At 42.5% G+C, this 17,554-nt stretch overlaps 1 protein-coding gene across 1 annotated transcript in view; it reads right to left on the bottom strand.

Annotated features, from left to right (window-relative positions):
* Nucleotides 1-17,554, bottom strand: part of VPS8 (VPS8 subunit of CORVET complex) — a 196,342-nt gene that overhangs the window by 47,253 nt on the left and 131,535 nt on the right. The window contains exon 22 of the mRNA XM_065410354.1: nt 5,197-5,277. Coding sequence (XP_065266426.1) covers nt 5,197-5,277 — 81 coding nt within the window. The remainder of the gene's footprint in view (nt 1-5,196; nt 5,278-17,554) is intronic.

The raw sequence follows: 17,554 nt of genomic DNA on the forward strand, positions 1-17,554 counted from the left end.
AACACTCTGAAAATGGAACAAGACCTATGCAACCCTTCGAGTGCTGTGACCATTCCCCCTTGAGACCAGGCATGATTGCACATGCATGCCTTTCAAGGACTGGATAGCTAAATACTGGCTAGATAAATGCATACTTAAATGCACAAGGAAGACCTGCACAGTAAAACAGTCTGCCAAATCTGATTAGCATAATTCAAAATGCAATGGGTGAGCAAACCGAATGAACTGTCCTTAAAGGGAAAGGCTCAGCCTAGCCTGAGAGTATGCTGCAGGAATGAAACATTTCCAAGGCCAGCATATGGATGGCAGGTCGCATGCTGCTTGCCTCAGTGAGGCAGTTCCTCCAAATAAGAAAAAAAAGACTATGAAAATAGTCTTTCCTGTCATTTCCTGTGGCTGATTGTTGATGTTGATCCCTATGTTAAAAGGAACGGAAAAGTTATCGTAAATCTAGGTTTGATGAGGCAACATCAAAATGATTGAAGTCTGAGACCTGTCCCATCAATGTCTTTTCAGTGTTTCTCCAGAAGCATCCTTTCCTGTAAATCTGCTCTGGGAAGAGCCTCTGTCCCCCACAGGTGAGCTTCTGCACCCTTAGAGGGAGCTAGGTAAACTGCCTGTCTTTCACAGCCCCAGAGAGTGACTCAGCTGCTGCCTTAGCTAGACTCTCCAATACGTCAGGCGATATTCTCTCCTTTGTCTGTCAGCTCCAGCCTTGCTCCAGTGAGATAGCGGAGCTTTTTCTCTGTGAGCAGATCACACATGGAAGGATCCCAGGGGAAGCATTACAGGAAGAGGAACATTTGAGGAATTGCTCTTTTTTGCTTTCGCATTCTCTGGCTGAGACACAAAATGGCAGCAAGACACAGCTGCAGAGTCACTTCCAGGAATCAAAGAGGGAAAATCCTGGATTATGACTGATGGTTGTCCTGCCCATCAGTGAGTGAGAAGGAAACATCCAGTATCTGTGCTGTCACAGACTGCCCTGAGCACCATGGAACATTTGTCACACACCCAGAAGGGATCAAAGACAAACACATTTCTGCCAAGTCAAAACAGAATGGACTCAGGAAAAGGCTGACATCCTAGCGCACTCACTCTATAATGTGCTCTAGCCAAGACCAGCCCAAACACCATGCGGAGATCTTGCAGAGTGAAAAGGATGTGTGAGCATCTGAAAGAGGAACTCAACTGCTGTAAAAAGGTGTTCCAGGTAACATGTATGTGTCATCTTCCCTAATTGGACTTATGAAAATGAAACATTACAAGTGAGGTCTTTCCTCCATTTGCCATAGAGTTGATTTAGAAAGGAGACCTAAATATGAGCCTCCCTCCCTGAAACTGGGCAAAAAAACCTAAAATGGATCTAGGAATTTACTTCCCAAACTGATAGCACCTGGATGATAGAACTGGACCATCAGTTGGTTACTCCTCCTTCATCTGGCAACAGCTTGACAAGTATCAAAGATAAGCACCCTACTAAGAAAGGAGAGGGCCTTGTGCAAATGTATATCACCTCTGCACGATCTTATCATTCCTCATTTTCCCCTTCAGGATTATTCAAGGACATTAGCTCCTGACAGGATACACTGGGAGAGGCACAGGGCAGCTCATAAAAAGCAGCAGACGTTGTGCTGGTGTTCCCTTAAAGGGACAAAACCAAAGGGGACAGTCTGTTCCAGACACTAGGTACAGCCTGTGGCAGATGTTGCTAAGTGATATCAGAAGGCATCTGCCACTGAGAATCAACTCTGTTTCCCAGGAATCATGAAAAGGGAAGGGAAAGAAAGAGATAAGATTCTTCTCTTTTAAAAAGGATCCTTCCTGGACAGGTCTGCATAGGGCAGTCAATCTACCCAGTTATCAGCATTCAATATTCCGATAAGACAGTAAACCTGCTTGATTATCAACATCTGATGAAGTCACTGATCACTAGCTATGCCTGTCTTTAGCAAACACACTTGGCTCCACTGCCTGAACTGCCCACAGAGGAGCACAAAAGGTAACTGGGGCTCTCCTTCCCCGGAGGAGGAAGTGCCCTTTTTCCCCTGGGAGGAGAGGCCAGATGATGGGTACAGAAGTATCACTTGAGTCCACTGCTTTTCCCCAGAGCCAGTGGAATCACAGCAGGAGGGAGGAAGCAAGAAGGGAATTTGAGCCATCTGTGAGGGCTCTTCCCAGACATAATCCCCACAGAAAGTCAGGAGAGGCCTGTGGACTGTAATAAGATCAGCATCTCACTGAGGAACCTGGGTATCTCCAGGAAGATGAGCATCCAAGGGGACAGTCTCTGGGGCGGGGGTTACTGGCACTAAGGCCTGGTCTACACTAACCCCCAAATTCGAACTAAGGTACGCAACTTCAGCTACGTGAATACCGTAGCTGAAGTCGACATACCTTAGTTCGAACTTACCGTGGTTCAGACGCGGTCCACACGCGGCAGGCAGGCTCCCCGTCGACTCCGCGGTATTCCTCTCGCCGAGCTGGAGTACCGCAGTCGACGGCGAGCGCTTCCGGGATCGATATATCGCGTCCAGACCAGACGCGATAAATCGAACCCGGATCTTCGATTCCCAGCTGCCGAACTAGCGGCTGGGTGTAGACATACCCTAAGATCAGTGTAGTGAATCTGAGTAACTGGTATGGGGGATGAGTTTGAGGAACCAACCATTCACAGGTGCAGGGTGGTTCTCCTCTGGCAACATACCCCACAGTCCTTATCACGTCTATTCTGCACACCATTCCATTCTCTGCAGGCATCTGACTCGTTATGCACCTCAGGTAACAAGGCACATGCAGTGACCTTCAATGAAGAGTGGGGGAAGAGGGAGTATGCCACCATTTTGGGGTAGTGGACCTTGTTTCCACCCAGGTTGCACGGTTCCAGTTGCACCACTAACCCTGTGGTCCACATACAGAAAGCTGGTGCGGATGGGAGGAGTGCAACGGAGCAAGACTGCCAACCAACCCCAGGGGCCTGGGGCCTAAATCCTTGAGCTCAAAGCAGAGCTGCTATGAAGAGCTGTTTGCTATGGCACAGAAGCAGCAAGACTATTGAATTTACTGCCAGCGTTTCAATATTCGGTGTTTTTCTTAAACCCCAGCTCTCAGAGTCAAGTGATTATGTGAGAAGCTTTTTTTTTTTTTTTTTGGTAAATGTAAAAAAGTAAAGTAAAAAGGAAGATTTTGGGCCTCAGTTTCAGATTGTGAAAATATGACCCAAGTGAATTCAAAAGGCAAATACAGAAAACTCAATTTACCTCTGTTAAACTTAAGCCAATCTCATGAGTTTTAGGATCTTGAGTCAATCGATTTTTTAACCCTTTGGTTTGTCAATACAGGAAGAGACTAGAACACACCAAAACTTTTTGTCCTATTAGCTATTCATGTGGCCTTTGGGGACATGGCTGAAGACTAGAGGATTCTCTGACTACAGGATTCTCCGAGCGTGGGAATGCACAGCATGCTGTGGCAACTGCAGCAATGGCTTACATGGAAGCAAGACTTTTTAACCATCTTTAAACAAGTAATTTCTCTATTTTCTTAAAATGAATCCAAGGTTAGGGGCTTGAAAGATCTGTAGAATGGTGGTGCAGGCCAACATACTAATGAAAGGGGGAGAAGGACGGGCTCTGGGGAAGATCAGAAGCCCCATTTGGGTATGCTAAGTTTCAGTTGACAGCTGGAATATCCACAAGGAGATGTCAAAGACAGGATGAGATTTTTGTCTGGATGGCAGAAGAAAGGTATGGAATAAAGGTAAAGGTATCAGTTGACAAAGAAGAATCAGACTCCCACGGACAAATTTCAACATGAGCCAATTTCAAAACACGTATTTAAAGTATTAAAAGAAATCATACAAAAGCTACATAGAAATTCAAAGGGCATAAAAACGAACACTGAAATTCAACACTCATTTTAAGTAACTTTTAGAACACAATCTGAACTATGGCTGCCTCCACAATAATATGCTAAAGTGTGGATAAGACATGATAAATGAAGGGGGGTAGGAGGTAGCTCCCTTTTATGGACACCCAACCAGCCAGTTAGCTATAAAATTCCTCTTAGTAGCTGTTCTCTACTTGCTTTACCTGTAAAGGGTTAACAAGCCCACAGGTAAAAGGAAAGGAGCGGGCACATGATCAAAAGAGCCAATGGGAGGGCTAGAATTTTTTAAAACGGGGAAAAAACTTCCCTTTGTCTCTCTGTTGTGTTCTCCAGGAAAGAGGGGAACAAGGAGCATTTATGCTATAAGAAGCTTTAAGCTAGGTACAATCAAAAATCATCAGATCATACCTAGAATTACTTATTTGGAACTCCCAAATGTGTAAGTAGATTAGGAATGTTTAGAAAGATGTGATTAGGTTTATTTCTGTTTATTTCTTGGCTTGTGGACTCCTCTGTGCTAACCCCAGATGCTTTTGTTTTGCTTGTAACCTTTAAGCTGAACCTAAAGAGAGCTATCTTGATGCTTATTTTTGTAATTGTTTCTTTTAAGATCTAGCAAAAAGCTAAGTTCCAAATGTATTTCCTTTCTTTTTGTTTTTAATAAATGTTACCTTTTTAAAAAACAGGATTGGATTTTTGTGTCCCAAAGAGGTTTGTGCATGTTGTTTAATTAGCTGGTGGCAATAGCTGATTTCCTTTGTTTTTTCCCCTCAGCTCTTTCCCGGGGGTGGGGGGTGGTGGTGGTGAAAGGCCTTGAGGATACCCCACAGGAAAGAATTCCCAAGTGTTCCTTCCTGGGTTCTCAAAGGGTTTTTTTTTTTTTGCACTTGGTTGGTGGCCACATCTAACCCATCCAAGGTCAGAGAAAAGCTGTGACCTTGGGAGTTTAATACCAGCCTGGAGTGGCCAGTATTAATTTTTAGAATCCTTGCGGGCCCCAACCTTCTGCACTTGAAGTGCCAGAGTGGGAAATCAGCCTTGACACATGTTTAACTGTGTAGTTGGCAATCTATTTCCCTGTATTGCTTTGTTTTTCAATGCCTCATAGCACTATATGAATGCACACATCTTTTGATGGTGACAAAAGCTGGGTTTCCATTTGCCTGATTTTTTTTTTTTAAACTGATGTTAATGTGTTAATTCCTGACAATTAGTGAACTGAAAAGAAAGAATAACTCCTCTTCTAGGCAATACTAGCTAGGCCTTTTATTTAGCTATGGGCAGAATGAAGAGGCACACACAACTTACTTGCTCATAGTTAAATGTGTCCAGCATGCCCAGTACAAGTCCCTGAATTTCTCCAAGTTTCCCTCTACCATATACTGGATCCTGTGTTAAAAAATTAAAAGCTGTGATTAACAAAAATACAGATCATAACATTTTTACATTTTATTGCTCTCTGTTTACTCCCATTTTCTATGAAAGACAAAGGAGTCAAGGTTAGAAATATTTACCATACAAGATAATCAGAAATACCAGTTTTCCCATATACATATGGTAAAAAAGCAAAGCCTGACAACTTACTGGCAACCATCATGCTAGGGTCAAACCCCACCCCTTTGACTCACAATCTTCACTCCTTCATTTTGCAGGACCACTTTGCCTATAGCTACAAATTAAAAATGTGCTCAACAGCATGAACTCAATTTGTCCTCTCACTAACTTGTATCACAGTGTCTCCCAAATAAAGCTTAAGAAGAGAACGAGCGTGGCCAATATTCAGGCAAACTCCTATTGAAGATAGTCTAGCCAGAACAAAGCCTAGCTCAGAATTGGGCCCACTGGCCTTAATATAATGTTGGAGAAGTTCAGCCTATGGCGCACACAGCTGTCTGGAAATGGCAAAAAATGTTACAACACAGTTAGGACAAAAGTTCTCACAAGAGAGGAGATAAACTCTGCACAGAAATAACAAACAAAATCTCCTCTGCACCCCACTAGAATGCATCTGTGCTCTCTTATGCCTGCTGGTAGGTTAGGACTGCTGCTACCTTTTTTCTTTGAAAGAATGAAAAAGTATAGCTGAGTGCTAAGGATGGATGGTTTTGTGTTTAAGATAAAAAACTCACTTTACATTTTGTGATAAAATTAGATCATAGATAAACACATTACACAGATAAAATCATAAAATAGAAGTAATAAGATAAAACTCATAATATTAATGCTAAAAGGTTAAATACAAAGAAGAATACTTAAATGATTTGTTGATAATTTCAAGATACAACTCATCACATGTAATGATCTGTATAAAAGGCAAGTTCCAATTACTTTGCCTAGCAGACTAACAGGAAGTAGTTAGACAAGCTTCCAAAACATTTGCTGGCTAGTCCAAAATCTATTCTAATTAAAAAAAAAAACTTTAGAAAAAGCACTTAAGAGTGGATTAGTTGCACAGCAGAAGTAAGATTGTTAGATGAAGTCAAAATAATTTAGTTATAATGGTAGATTTGCTAATTTTGCACTAGTTAGTCAATACTAGAGTCACCCAATTACACAGAATACAGGAACATCATAAGATAAATCTGGCAGCCTGCAGACAGTCCAAATATTTACTCCTGGGGGAATTCTGCACCACTGCATGTCATAAATATAGAGAAGGGTAGCATAAAATCCCTCCTTGGCAGCTGTAGTAAATCGTTTTACCTGTAAGGGGTTAAGAAGCTCAAATAACCTAGTTGGTACCTGACCAGAAGACCAATGAGGAAAGAAGCTACTTTCAAATCTGGAGTGGGGGGTGGGCAGGAGAGAAGGTTTTGTTTGGGCTCTCTCTTTGTTGTTCCCTCTCCGGACAGAGAGAGAAGCCAAGCAGGTACAGCATCTCCTGAAAATATACCTGGAATGTTCCATCTAAAAATCACAGAAATTGTAAGTAAGGCAATGAAATGCATTAGGTTATCCTTTGTTTTAGCTTGTGAATTTTCCTATGCTACAAAGGTCGTTTTATTCCTGTTTTTGTAACTGTGAAGCTGAGTCCAGAGGGGAGTCCTCTGTGTTTTTAATCTTTTTATTACCCTGTAAAGTTACCTTCCATCCTGATTTTGCAGGTGTGATTCTGATTCTTTTACTTTTTTCTTTATAATAAAGTTCTTTTAAGAACCTGATTGATTTGAGTGTCCTGAAGATAAAGGGTCTAGTCTGTACTCACATTGCTAAGGCAACTAGTTGGTATATTATTCTCAAGCCTCCCCAGGAAAGGGGCTGAAGGGGCTTGGGGATATTTTGGGGGGATAGGGATTCCAAGTGACCCTTCCCTGAATTTTAGTGTAAATCACTTGGTGGTGGCAGCAATACCATCCAAGGACAAGGAAAGGAATGTGTGTGTTGGGGAAGTTTTTAACCTAAGCTGGTAGAATATAAGCTTAGGGGGTCTTTCATGCAGGACCCTACATCTGTACCCCAGAGTTCAGAGTGTGTGTGTGGAGGGAGAACCCTGACACTGCAATTTTGCAAAATTGCCCATTTCCCCTGCAGAATTGGGGCTGCAAAGCTGCTGGCCGCCTCTAGGGGCCGCTGGGGCTCTGCAGAGCCCAGCTCACAGTGAGCAGAATGCCCAGAAGACCCAGCTCTGGCAAAAGGTGATGAAGGGCAGGGCTGCACCACAACACGTCCCCTGGCAGGACAGTAAAGAAGTGGGGGGGGGGGGGGGGGGCTAACGGCCCTGGTGTCTGGGCTAGGGGGTGCCCTGCAGCTGGGCTCTGGGGGAATGGGAGTGCAGGAGTCTGGGCTCTGGGGGCTCCACACAGCCCCCTCCAGCATTCCCCCCCAACAGGAACTGGGTTGTTGTAGGGCCTTCTTTAACTCTCCTGGGGGAATCTTTTTTGCTGCTGTCTGTATTGACATACTTGTTGACAGGTATTTTGCAATAAATTACCAAAATAATTGAAACTGGAGTGGTTATATTGTGTTATTTTGTCAAAATATGCAGAATTTTAAAATAGTGTGCAGAATTTTTATTTTTTTGGCATAGAATTCCCCCAGGCGTAAAATATTGGTGCATCCTAAAATGCTGTCACAGGGAGTTTATTCACTTTTTATTAAAGCAGAATTGTTGACAGTACAAATTACATAAGAAAATGAGTTACAGGAGGGGGTGATTAATACAGAAGATAGAGTACAGGTGAGATGAGACAGGACAGGTTAAGAGTTACAGTAGAGACACACTGTGATGTAGTGAGTATTGGTGGTTCTCCTGGCATTTAATTCATATTAAAACAGTACCCATAATGCACTCAGCACTTTCCAGAGAGACAACTGGGACAAGCTGCTCATAACTTAAGGGCAGACAGAAAAGTAACCAGAGACTAGGGAGAATAGAAAACACTTTTTTCCTTCTCTCTGCTCATTGATGCTTCCTCCCAAAGCCTTCATGAAATATCTTTTGATTTCCTGACAAATCACGGCCAGGGATTTCTCATTTCTTCACTAAGGCCATGTCTACATGGGAACACTCAGGAAAATTAAGGCGAATCAGCTAAAGATGTGAAATCTATGTACATAAGTTAAGGCACATTAAGCCCTGTGGATGCTCTCATTCAGAAGTAAAGTGGCCATAGCTCCCTGTAACTTAGGGCAAGTCTACACTACAGAGCTACATCGGCATAGCTGCTCCAATGCAGCTGCGCCGCTGTAGTGCATCTGGTGAAGACGCACTATGCTGATGGGAGTGTGCTCTCCTGTCAGCATAATTCCTCCACCTTGTGAGAAGCGGAAGCTATGTCGGCGGGAGATGCTTTCCCACCAACATAGTGCCAGTGGGGATAGTGCAAAACTTGCATTGCTCTGGGGGGGGGGGGGGAGGGGGAAGAGAGTGGGGATGGCTTTTTCCACCCCGAGCAACGTAAGTTAGTTCGACTTAAGCAGTGGCGTACACCAACCCTTAAGCATCCTGATCAGGAAGACAGGCTCTTAGCTGCAAAGAGGGGGGCAAGGTTATAAAATGGGACAAGGAAGGGACAGGATGACCAGCTCCTTAAACACATATCTATAATGTGGAGGAAAAAAAGCTGAGAGATCATGGGGGACTTCAATATGAGTGACATATACAGGAGGTCTCATGTAGCCAGTACTATAACAACACCCTCAGAATTTCTAATTATTACAGATGACAATTTCCTAACTCAAAGCGTTCCCACCAGCAAAAGGAAATTCTGTATTAGACATCATCTTGACAGATAAAGAGGAATTGATCACAGAACTCAAAATCAGTGGCAGCTGAGATACAAATGATCATAATTTGATCCCATTTATAATGTGCAAACAAAATGAAGTCCAAACCAAAGTAGTTGGTACTTTAAAGGGCCAATTTCACAAAGCTGAAAAAAATTATGGAAAAAACTATGAACCCCCCACCCCCAGAGATTTTAATAAGAAAAATGTGAATGATAATTGGGAATTATTTAAGAAAAGTTTACTAGATGCCCCAAATGGCACAACTGAGAAAGGAGGACACTGGTTAAAAAGCCAGTCTGGCTTAGAATAGAAGTAGAGGCAACTATATAAAAACAAAAACAAAAAATCTACACAAATGGAAGAAAGGGGAAATTGATTTATATTCACTAATAGCAAAAGTAAGGAAATGTAGAAAATTGATAAGGTAACTAAAAAAACATGGGGAACTCTATCATCACAGAGTAAAGGACAATAAAGGAAGAATATTAGGAATAAAAAGAATCCTAGCAACAATGCTGGTCCATTACTAGATAGAAATAGTAGAACTGTCACTAATGCAGAAAAGGCATTCTGCTCTGAATTTGGGAAAAACGGATGTAGTCATTGTCTCACTGTCTGGAGTGGTTCACAACTGAGTGTGCCAACCTCAGGGCAGGCTGTTAAAAAGCAGGGCAGAGACCCCAAACTGGTTGTATCATCTATCATTAGATTTCACCAACCCAGTAACAAATGTGAACTCCTGAAGCACAACAACAGTCTTATGATGGAGTCACCGACAGTCCCCATGGGCATTCCAGTCTATCTCGCCACCCAGGTGGTTTTGCTTCAGCGATTTTGCTTATAGCAATCTGACCATTTTCTGACCATCAAAAGGCATGGCAATCTGTCTTGGAGAACTGAGACTGACAATGATAGTCTAATGTTGATTTTATGCCAGTTTGGATGGTGCCATTCATTTAAAATGTGCATCAGTTCACATTAACTTCTGGAATGATGCTTGCTTTTGAGCCACTAGAGGCATCTTCCAAAAGACCTTTTTAACCTGAAGTAATAACGGAAAAAGATTCTTACATGATCCTTAAAGGTCTAGGCCCAGTTATGGAAGCATCATCCTGAGACATATGCAGCTTGCTTGATATTTACAAAATTCTTCATCACAAGGAACTTACTGAAAAACTAGTGGCCCTCAGATGTTGCCTGAAACAGGCCTATTGTTGAAGTCTAAATATGGTGGGTGTGTTTTTTCTTACTCTGTATTAGCAGAAGGAAATCAGGGCTTGAAGTGCAGGAAAATAACCTCATAGAAGTGCAGCAGAGGCATGAACAGTTCCCAGGAGATTTAATCAACTACAGTCACAGCAAATGCTCTCAGAACCAGAGAGAAATGAGTTTAAGCTGATTAGAGCCCTTCTGGCAAGCCTGCTACCTGATCCCATTAGTAGGAGACTGCCAGGAAACATCAGCAACTGATACCAGGTCCATAGTTACAGGAAAAATGCCTTAAATATTTGTTTCCTTTCAAGAGAAAACTTACAGGCCCTGGAAATCCAAGTAGCCTGTTGAAGTGAAAGGCTTCTGCTCACTTGTCCACTCCGGGCAGTTGCATGCACAGCATGGGGGGGGGGGGGGGGTAGAAGGAGGTCATTTCAACCAAGGAGCACTTGGAGTTTACCCGGGGGGGGGGGGGGGGGAGAACGATATTTTTCCAGCATTTCTTTAGGAATTGTATATGGGTTAGCAAAGACCCTGGAAGTGATACTCCCCTATCCTTAGCCAATCTGCATTATGACCTCCTTGAAAAAGTGGAGTACTGAAAGGAAATATTTGTCTTGCTCTTCAATTCATTAGGGGTAGAGGGGACCTTATTGGGGAGCCAGGGCCCTGAGTTTTCACCTCTTCACCCTTATTCATTTTAAGGATAAGCGTATTGATATCCTTGTGTCAAAAGTTCTGGATTCTGAGTCAGTCCTCTGGAGAGAAGGAGGGAGGAGGAGGATACCGTAGCAAATTGGACCTTTATGAAGCTGGTAGCCTTTTGGGGGGGGGGGGGGGGGTTGGAACCCAATAGGGGCAGAGACAAATTTGAGGGGACCATGCTCTGAAGTTTGTCTCCAGGACTCACTGCACTGACTGCAGGGAGGGGGGGGGGTGATGAAGAAGCAGAGCTAGGGCATCAGGGTCTTGCTAAGCATAATCCCCATAATTATAAGGAGCAGTCTACGGACAGCAATGTGACCATGCAAGCTCATTCAAGAACATGAGGGCCTCTGGCTTTAGTCTGGCACAAGGAATCCTTGTCCCCAGGGTGCTTCTCTCCATACAGCTGCAAACAGTGCATTCCTTGGGTGATCCCTCAGGAGAGCAGTAAATCCCTTTGGTTCAAGTGCAAGCTCTTGCCCATAGAGATTCACCAACAGCAGAGATAGCATGACTGAGGAGAAGAGGATAAGTCACATGAAAGGACAACAGTCTGCCCCTGAGGCTTTTTTGATATTAGCACAGTCCCTGAGGTTTTTTGGCTGATTTTTGCTGATTTTTCTCCTGAAGCACAGAATCAGGCATCCTTAGACTCATAGATAATAAATACTGAAGGGACCACTATGATCCTCTAGTCAGACTTCTTGCCTGAATTAAATCCTGTTTGAACTATAGCGCAACTTCTAGAAAAACTTCCGATCTTGATTTCTATATTGCCAGTAATGGAGAATCCAATACAACCTTTGGTACATTTTTTTCAAATGGTTAATTAGTCACTGCCAAATATTTGTACCTTTTTCTTTCCAGTCTGAAATTGTCTATCCTCAACTTGCAGCCATCGGATATTGTTATACCTTCATAGGCTAGCTTGAATTGCTCATTAGCAAATGTTTGTTCCCCAGGTAGGTATTTATAGACTGTAATCAGATCACTCCTTAGCTTTGTTAAACTAAATAGATTGAGCTCCTTCCATAGCTCACTCTAAGGTGTGTTTTCCATTCCTTCAGTCGTTCTCGTGCCTCTTCTCTGAACACTCTCTGATTTTTTGAGGTCTTTCTTGAATTGTGGACACCAGAACTGAACACAGTATTCTAGTAGCAGTCGCACCAGTGCCAAATACAGAGGTAAAATAACCTCTCTACTCCTTATCAATATTCCCCTGTTTATGCATCCAAGGATAGCATTAGGTTAGCTCTTTTGGCCACACTGGGATCCTCAAGTTCACCATGACTCCCAAAGCCTTTTCAATGTCCCTGCTTCCCAGGTTAGTCCCCCATCCTGTAAGTATGGCCTGCACGCTTTGTTCCTAGATGTTTGACCTTACATTTGGCCATACTGAAACACAGTGTTTGTGCCCAGCTTCCCAAGTGGTCCAGTTCGCTCTCTGTCAGTGATCTGTCCCCTCCATTATTTACTATTCCCACAACTTTTGTCATTGCAAACTTTCAGTGATTGTTTTCTTCCAGATCATTGATAAAAATGTCAAATAGCGTAGGGCCAAGAACCGATATCTGCAGGACCCCTATAGAAATAAACCTGCTCAATTATTATGTTGGGATTTGTCAATTAGCCACTTTTTAATCCATTTGATGTATGCCATATTGATTTTATATTTTTCTAGTGTCTTAATCAAAGTGTTGTGCAGTACCAAGTCAAATGTCTTACAGAAGTTTTAATAGATTATATCAACTAGGGCTGTCAAGTGATTAAAAAAATAATTGTGATTAATCGTGCAATTAAAAAAGTAATAGTGCAATTAATCGCACTGTTAAACAATAGAATACCATTTATTTAAATATTTGTGGATGTTTTCTACATTATCAAATATATTGATTTCAATTACAATACAGAATGCAAAGTGTACAATGCTCACTTTATATTTATTTTTATTACAAATCTTGGCAATGTAAAAAAACAAAGAAATAGTATTTTTCAATTCCCCCATTACAAGTACTGTAGTGCAATTTCTTTATCATGAAAGTTGAACTTACAAATGTAAAATTATGTACAAAAAATCTGCATTCAAAACCAAAACAATGTAAAACTTTAGAGCCTACAAGTCCACTCAGTCCTACTTCTTGTTCAGCCAATCACTCAGATGAACGAGGTTCTTTACATTTAGGGGAGATAATGCTGCCTGCTTCTTGTTTACAATGTCACCTGAAAGTGAGAACAGGTGTTCACGTTGCACTGTTGTAGCTGGCCTCACAAGATATTTACATCCCAAATGCACTAAAGGTTCATATGTCCCTTCACGCTTCAACCTCCATTCTAGAGGACATGCGTCCATGCTGATGATGGGTTCTGCTTGATAATGATCCAAAGCAATGTAGACTGACACATGTTCATTTTCATCATCTGAGTCAGATGCCACCAGCAGACGGTTGATTTTCTTTTTTGGTGGTTCGGATTCTGTAGTTTCTGCATCGGAAGACTACAGAACTTCTTAAGACTTCTGAAAGCATGGTCTACACCTCACCCCTCTCAGATTTTGGACGGCACTTCAGATTCTTAAAACTTGGGTCGAGTGAGAAATCTCACGTCGATACCTTCTTTGTGTTTTGTCAAATCTGCAGTGAAAGTATTCTTAAAATGACAACGTGTTGGGTCGTCATCCAAGACTGCTATAACATGAAATATATGGCAGAATGTGGGTAAAACAGAGCAGGAGGAGACCTACAATTCTCCCCCAAGGAGTTCAGTCACAAATTTAGTTGACCCATTATTTTTTTAACAAGCATCATCAGCATGGAAGCATGGCCTCTGGAATGCTGGCCGAAGCATGAAGGGACATACGAATACCTTGCAATGCTGGCTACAAAAGTGCCATGTGAACGCCTGTTCTCACTTTCAGCTGATATTGTAAATAAGAAGCGGACAGTGTTATCTCCCATAAATGTATGGGAGCGGCATGGGCCGAGGGATGTACTGGCCGCCGCTTCCAGCAGTTCCCATTGGCCTGAAGCAGCGAACCGCGGCCAGTGGGAGCCGCGATCGGCCGGACCTGCGGACGGGGCAGGTAAACAAACTGGCCCGGCCCGCCAGGGGCTTTCCCTATACAAGCGGTGGCCCCAGTTTGAGAAACACTGATGTAAACAAACTTTTTTGTTTTAGCGATTGGCTGAACAAGAAGTAAGACTGAGTGGACTTGTAGGCTCTAAAGTTTTACATAGTTTTGTTTTTGAGTGCAGTTATGTAACAAAAAAAATCTACATTGTAAATTGCACTTTCAAGATAGAGATTGCACTACAGTACTTGTATGAGGTGAACTGAAAAATACTATTTCTTTTGTTTATCATTTTTACAGTGAAAATATTTGTAATAGAAAATAATATAAAGTGAGCACCGTATACTTTGTATTCTGTGTTGTAACTGAAATCAATATATTTGAAAATGTAGAAAAACATCCAAAAAATTTAATAAATTTCAATTGGTATTTTATTAACAGTGCGATTAAAACTGCGATTAATCAAGATTAATATTTTTAATTGCGGTTAATCAACACTATTCTCTTTATCGACCAAGCTGTAATCTCATTTTTTTAAAAATCTAGTTCGTTTGACAGGATCTATTTTCATAAATCCATGTTGATTGGCATTAATATTATCCTCCTTTAATTTTTTATTAATCTGTCTCAGATCAGCTGTTTCATTATTTTTCCTGTGATCAAGGTCAGGCCAAAAATTGACAAGCCAAAAATTACCCAGGTCATCCCATTTATCCTTTTAAAATATTGGCATAACATTAGCTTTCTTCCTGTCCTCTGAAAACCAACTTTCCCTGTTCAGTGAGCTCCTCAGTCAGCTCTTTGATAACTTTTGTATATAAATCAACAAGTTTCAGATAACTTAAAAATGTCATACTGTAGTAGCTACTGTTTAACATCCTCATGAGATACTATTGAAATGGAAAAAGCAACGAAGAGTCCTGTGGCACCTTATAGACTAACAGCTTTCCTGGGTGAATACCCACTTCGTCAGACACATGTCCATATTTTTCCAATCATCCGGGACCTCCCCTGATCGCCACGAGTGTTCAAAGATAACGGCCAATGGCTCTGCAATCACACCAGCCGACTTCCTCAACACCTCTGATGCATTAGATCCGGACCCATGGACTTGTGCATGTCCAGCTTTTCTAAATAGTCCTTAACCTGTTCTTTCACCACTGAGGGCTGCTCACCTCCTCCCCATACTGTACTGCCCAGTGCAGAAGTCTGGGAGCTGACCTTGTCAGTGAAGACTGAGGCATTGAGTACTTCAGCTTTTTCCACATCATCTGTCACTAGGTTGCCTCCCCCATTCAGTAAGGGTCCCACACTTTCCCTGACCACCTTGCTGCTAACATAACTGTAGAAACCCTTCTTGTTACCCTTCACATCCCTTGCTAGATGCAACTCCAATTGTGCTTTGGCCTTCCTAATTACACCTCTGCATGCTCGAGCAATATTTTTATACTCCTCCCTAGTCATCTGTCCAAGTTTCCACTTCTTATAAACTTCCTTTTTGCATTTAAGCCCACCAAAGATTTCTCTGTTAAGCCAAGCTGGTCGCCTGCCATATTTACTATTCTTTCTGCACATCGGGATGGTTTGTTCTTGTGCCCTCAATAAGGCTTCTTTAAAATACAGCCAGCTCTCCTGGACTCCTTTCTCCCTTATATTAGCCTCCCAGGGGATCCTGCCCACCAGTTCCCTGAAGGAGTCAAAGTCTGCTTTTCTGAAGTCCAGGGTCCGTATTCTGCTGCTCTCCTTTTTTCCTTTAATCAGGATTCTGAACTCAACCATCTCATGGTCACTGCTTCCCAGGTTGCCACCCACTTCTACTTCCCCTACCAATTCTTCCCTGTTTGTGAGCAGCAAGTCAAGAGGAGCATGGCCCCTAGTTGGTTCCTCCAGCACTTGCACCAGGAAGTTGTCCCCAAGACTCTCCAAAAACTTCCTGGATTGTCTGTGCACAGCTGTATCGCCCTCCCAGCAGATGTCAGGGTGATTGAAGTCCCCATGAGAACCAGGGCCTGTGATCTGGAAACTTCTGTTAGTTGTCCAAAGAAAGCCTCGTTTACCTCACCCTTGTTGTTCTCGCCTCTAAACTTAACCCAAAGACTCAACATGCTTTTCTCCAGGTGGGCACTAATATTTAATACTGGAGCTCTGAGTAATCATACTGTTCTCTTACATACAGTGTAACTCCTCCACCTTTTCTCCCTTGCCTATCCTTCCTGAACAGTTTATACCCATCCATGACAGTGCTCCAGTCACGTGAGTTATCCCACCAAGTCTCTGTTATTCCAATCACATCATACATAATTCCTTGACTGTGCCAGGACTTCCAATTCTTCCTGCTTGTTTCCCAGGCTTCTTGCATTCGTGTACAGGCACCTAAGATAACTAGCTGATTGCCCTACTTTCTCAGTATGAATCAGGAGTCCACATAGGTCATCTAATGAAGAGTCAGTGGCGAGGCACCCACCCACCCATATATCTTTGAAAAGTGGCAATTGTGGTATCGCTTGGATTTTGTGAAGGAGGTTCTTTGCAGCAATATAATGCCTGATGTTAGGAAGTGGGATATTAGTGAGGACTGGTAGCCATTTGGTGTTTGTTAGTCTCATAGCCTATTATTATTATTTGATTCAGTTGTACATCAACTAGCTTTGTGTGGGAAGAGTTTAATACAGGTGTACAGTATTCTCCCACTGAGTAGTGGAGAACTAGTACCAAACTGCAGTACTTGCGCATTAGCTCCCTAAACTGAGCTTCCAAGCTTATTTAGAAAGCCATTTCTACTCTTAATCTTCTGAGCTACCTTTGTGAAGTAGTCCTTGTAGGTTAGTGTGGGAGCTCCAGTTACTCTTAGATATACTGGCTTTGGGTCACATGCCAGTTGCTCTTCATTCAAGAAGATGTTGAGTTCTTGAAGCATTAGTGTGATTGAGATGGAAGCATGACGGCACTGTCATTAACAGTCTAGACTTAAGTCTCCACTTCTTGCAATAGGCACTGATGGCTGCCATGTCTTATTCAGGTTGCGCTCAATCTTTCTGAAGTCTCTTGAAGCTAGGCAGATGTTATTTGCATACTTGAATGGCCTTGAGATTGTTGGAGGCAGATTAGTAAATATGTTGAAAAAATTTGGGGCAAGAACAGATCCCTGAGGGAGTCCATTCTTCTGGGTCCTCCATGTGCTCAGTTTATTGCCTTAGCACCACTTGAAATTGTCTATTTTGAAGCATCATTTCCATAGCCGTTACAACCCACAGAGATTTTGACATCTTGAGCAGATCAATGTGCCAGATGGTATCATATGCTGCTATCAAGTCAAGAAACACCACTCCTGTCATCTTCTTCTGTTGGAAACCATTTTCTATGTAAGTGGTAAAGAGCATGAACTTGGTCACAAGTGCTCCTATTAGGTCTGAAACCTGCCTGATCATCACCCAGAGCTTGTTCTACCATGGG

The sequence above is a fragment of the Emys orbicularis genome, chromosome 9, assembly GCF_028017835.1.
Source record: "Emys orbicularis isolate rEmyOrb1 chromosome 9, rEmyOrb1.hap1, whole genome shotgun sequence".
Classification (NCBI taxonomy): domain Eukaryota; kingdom Metazoa; phylum Chordata; order Testudines; family Emydidae; genus Emys; species Emys orbicularis.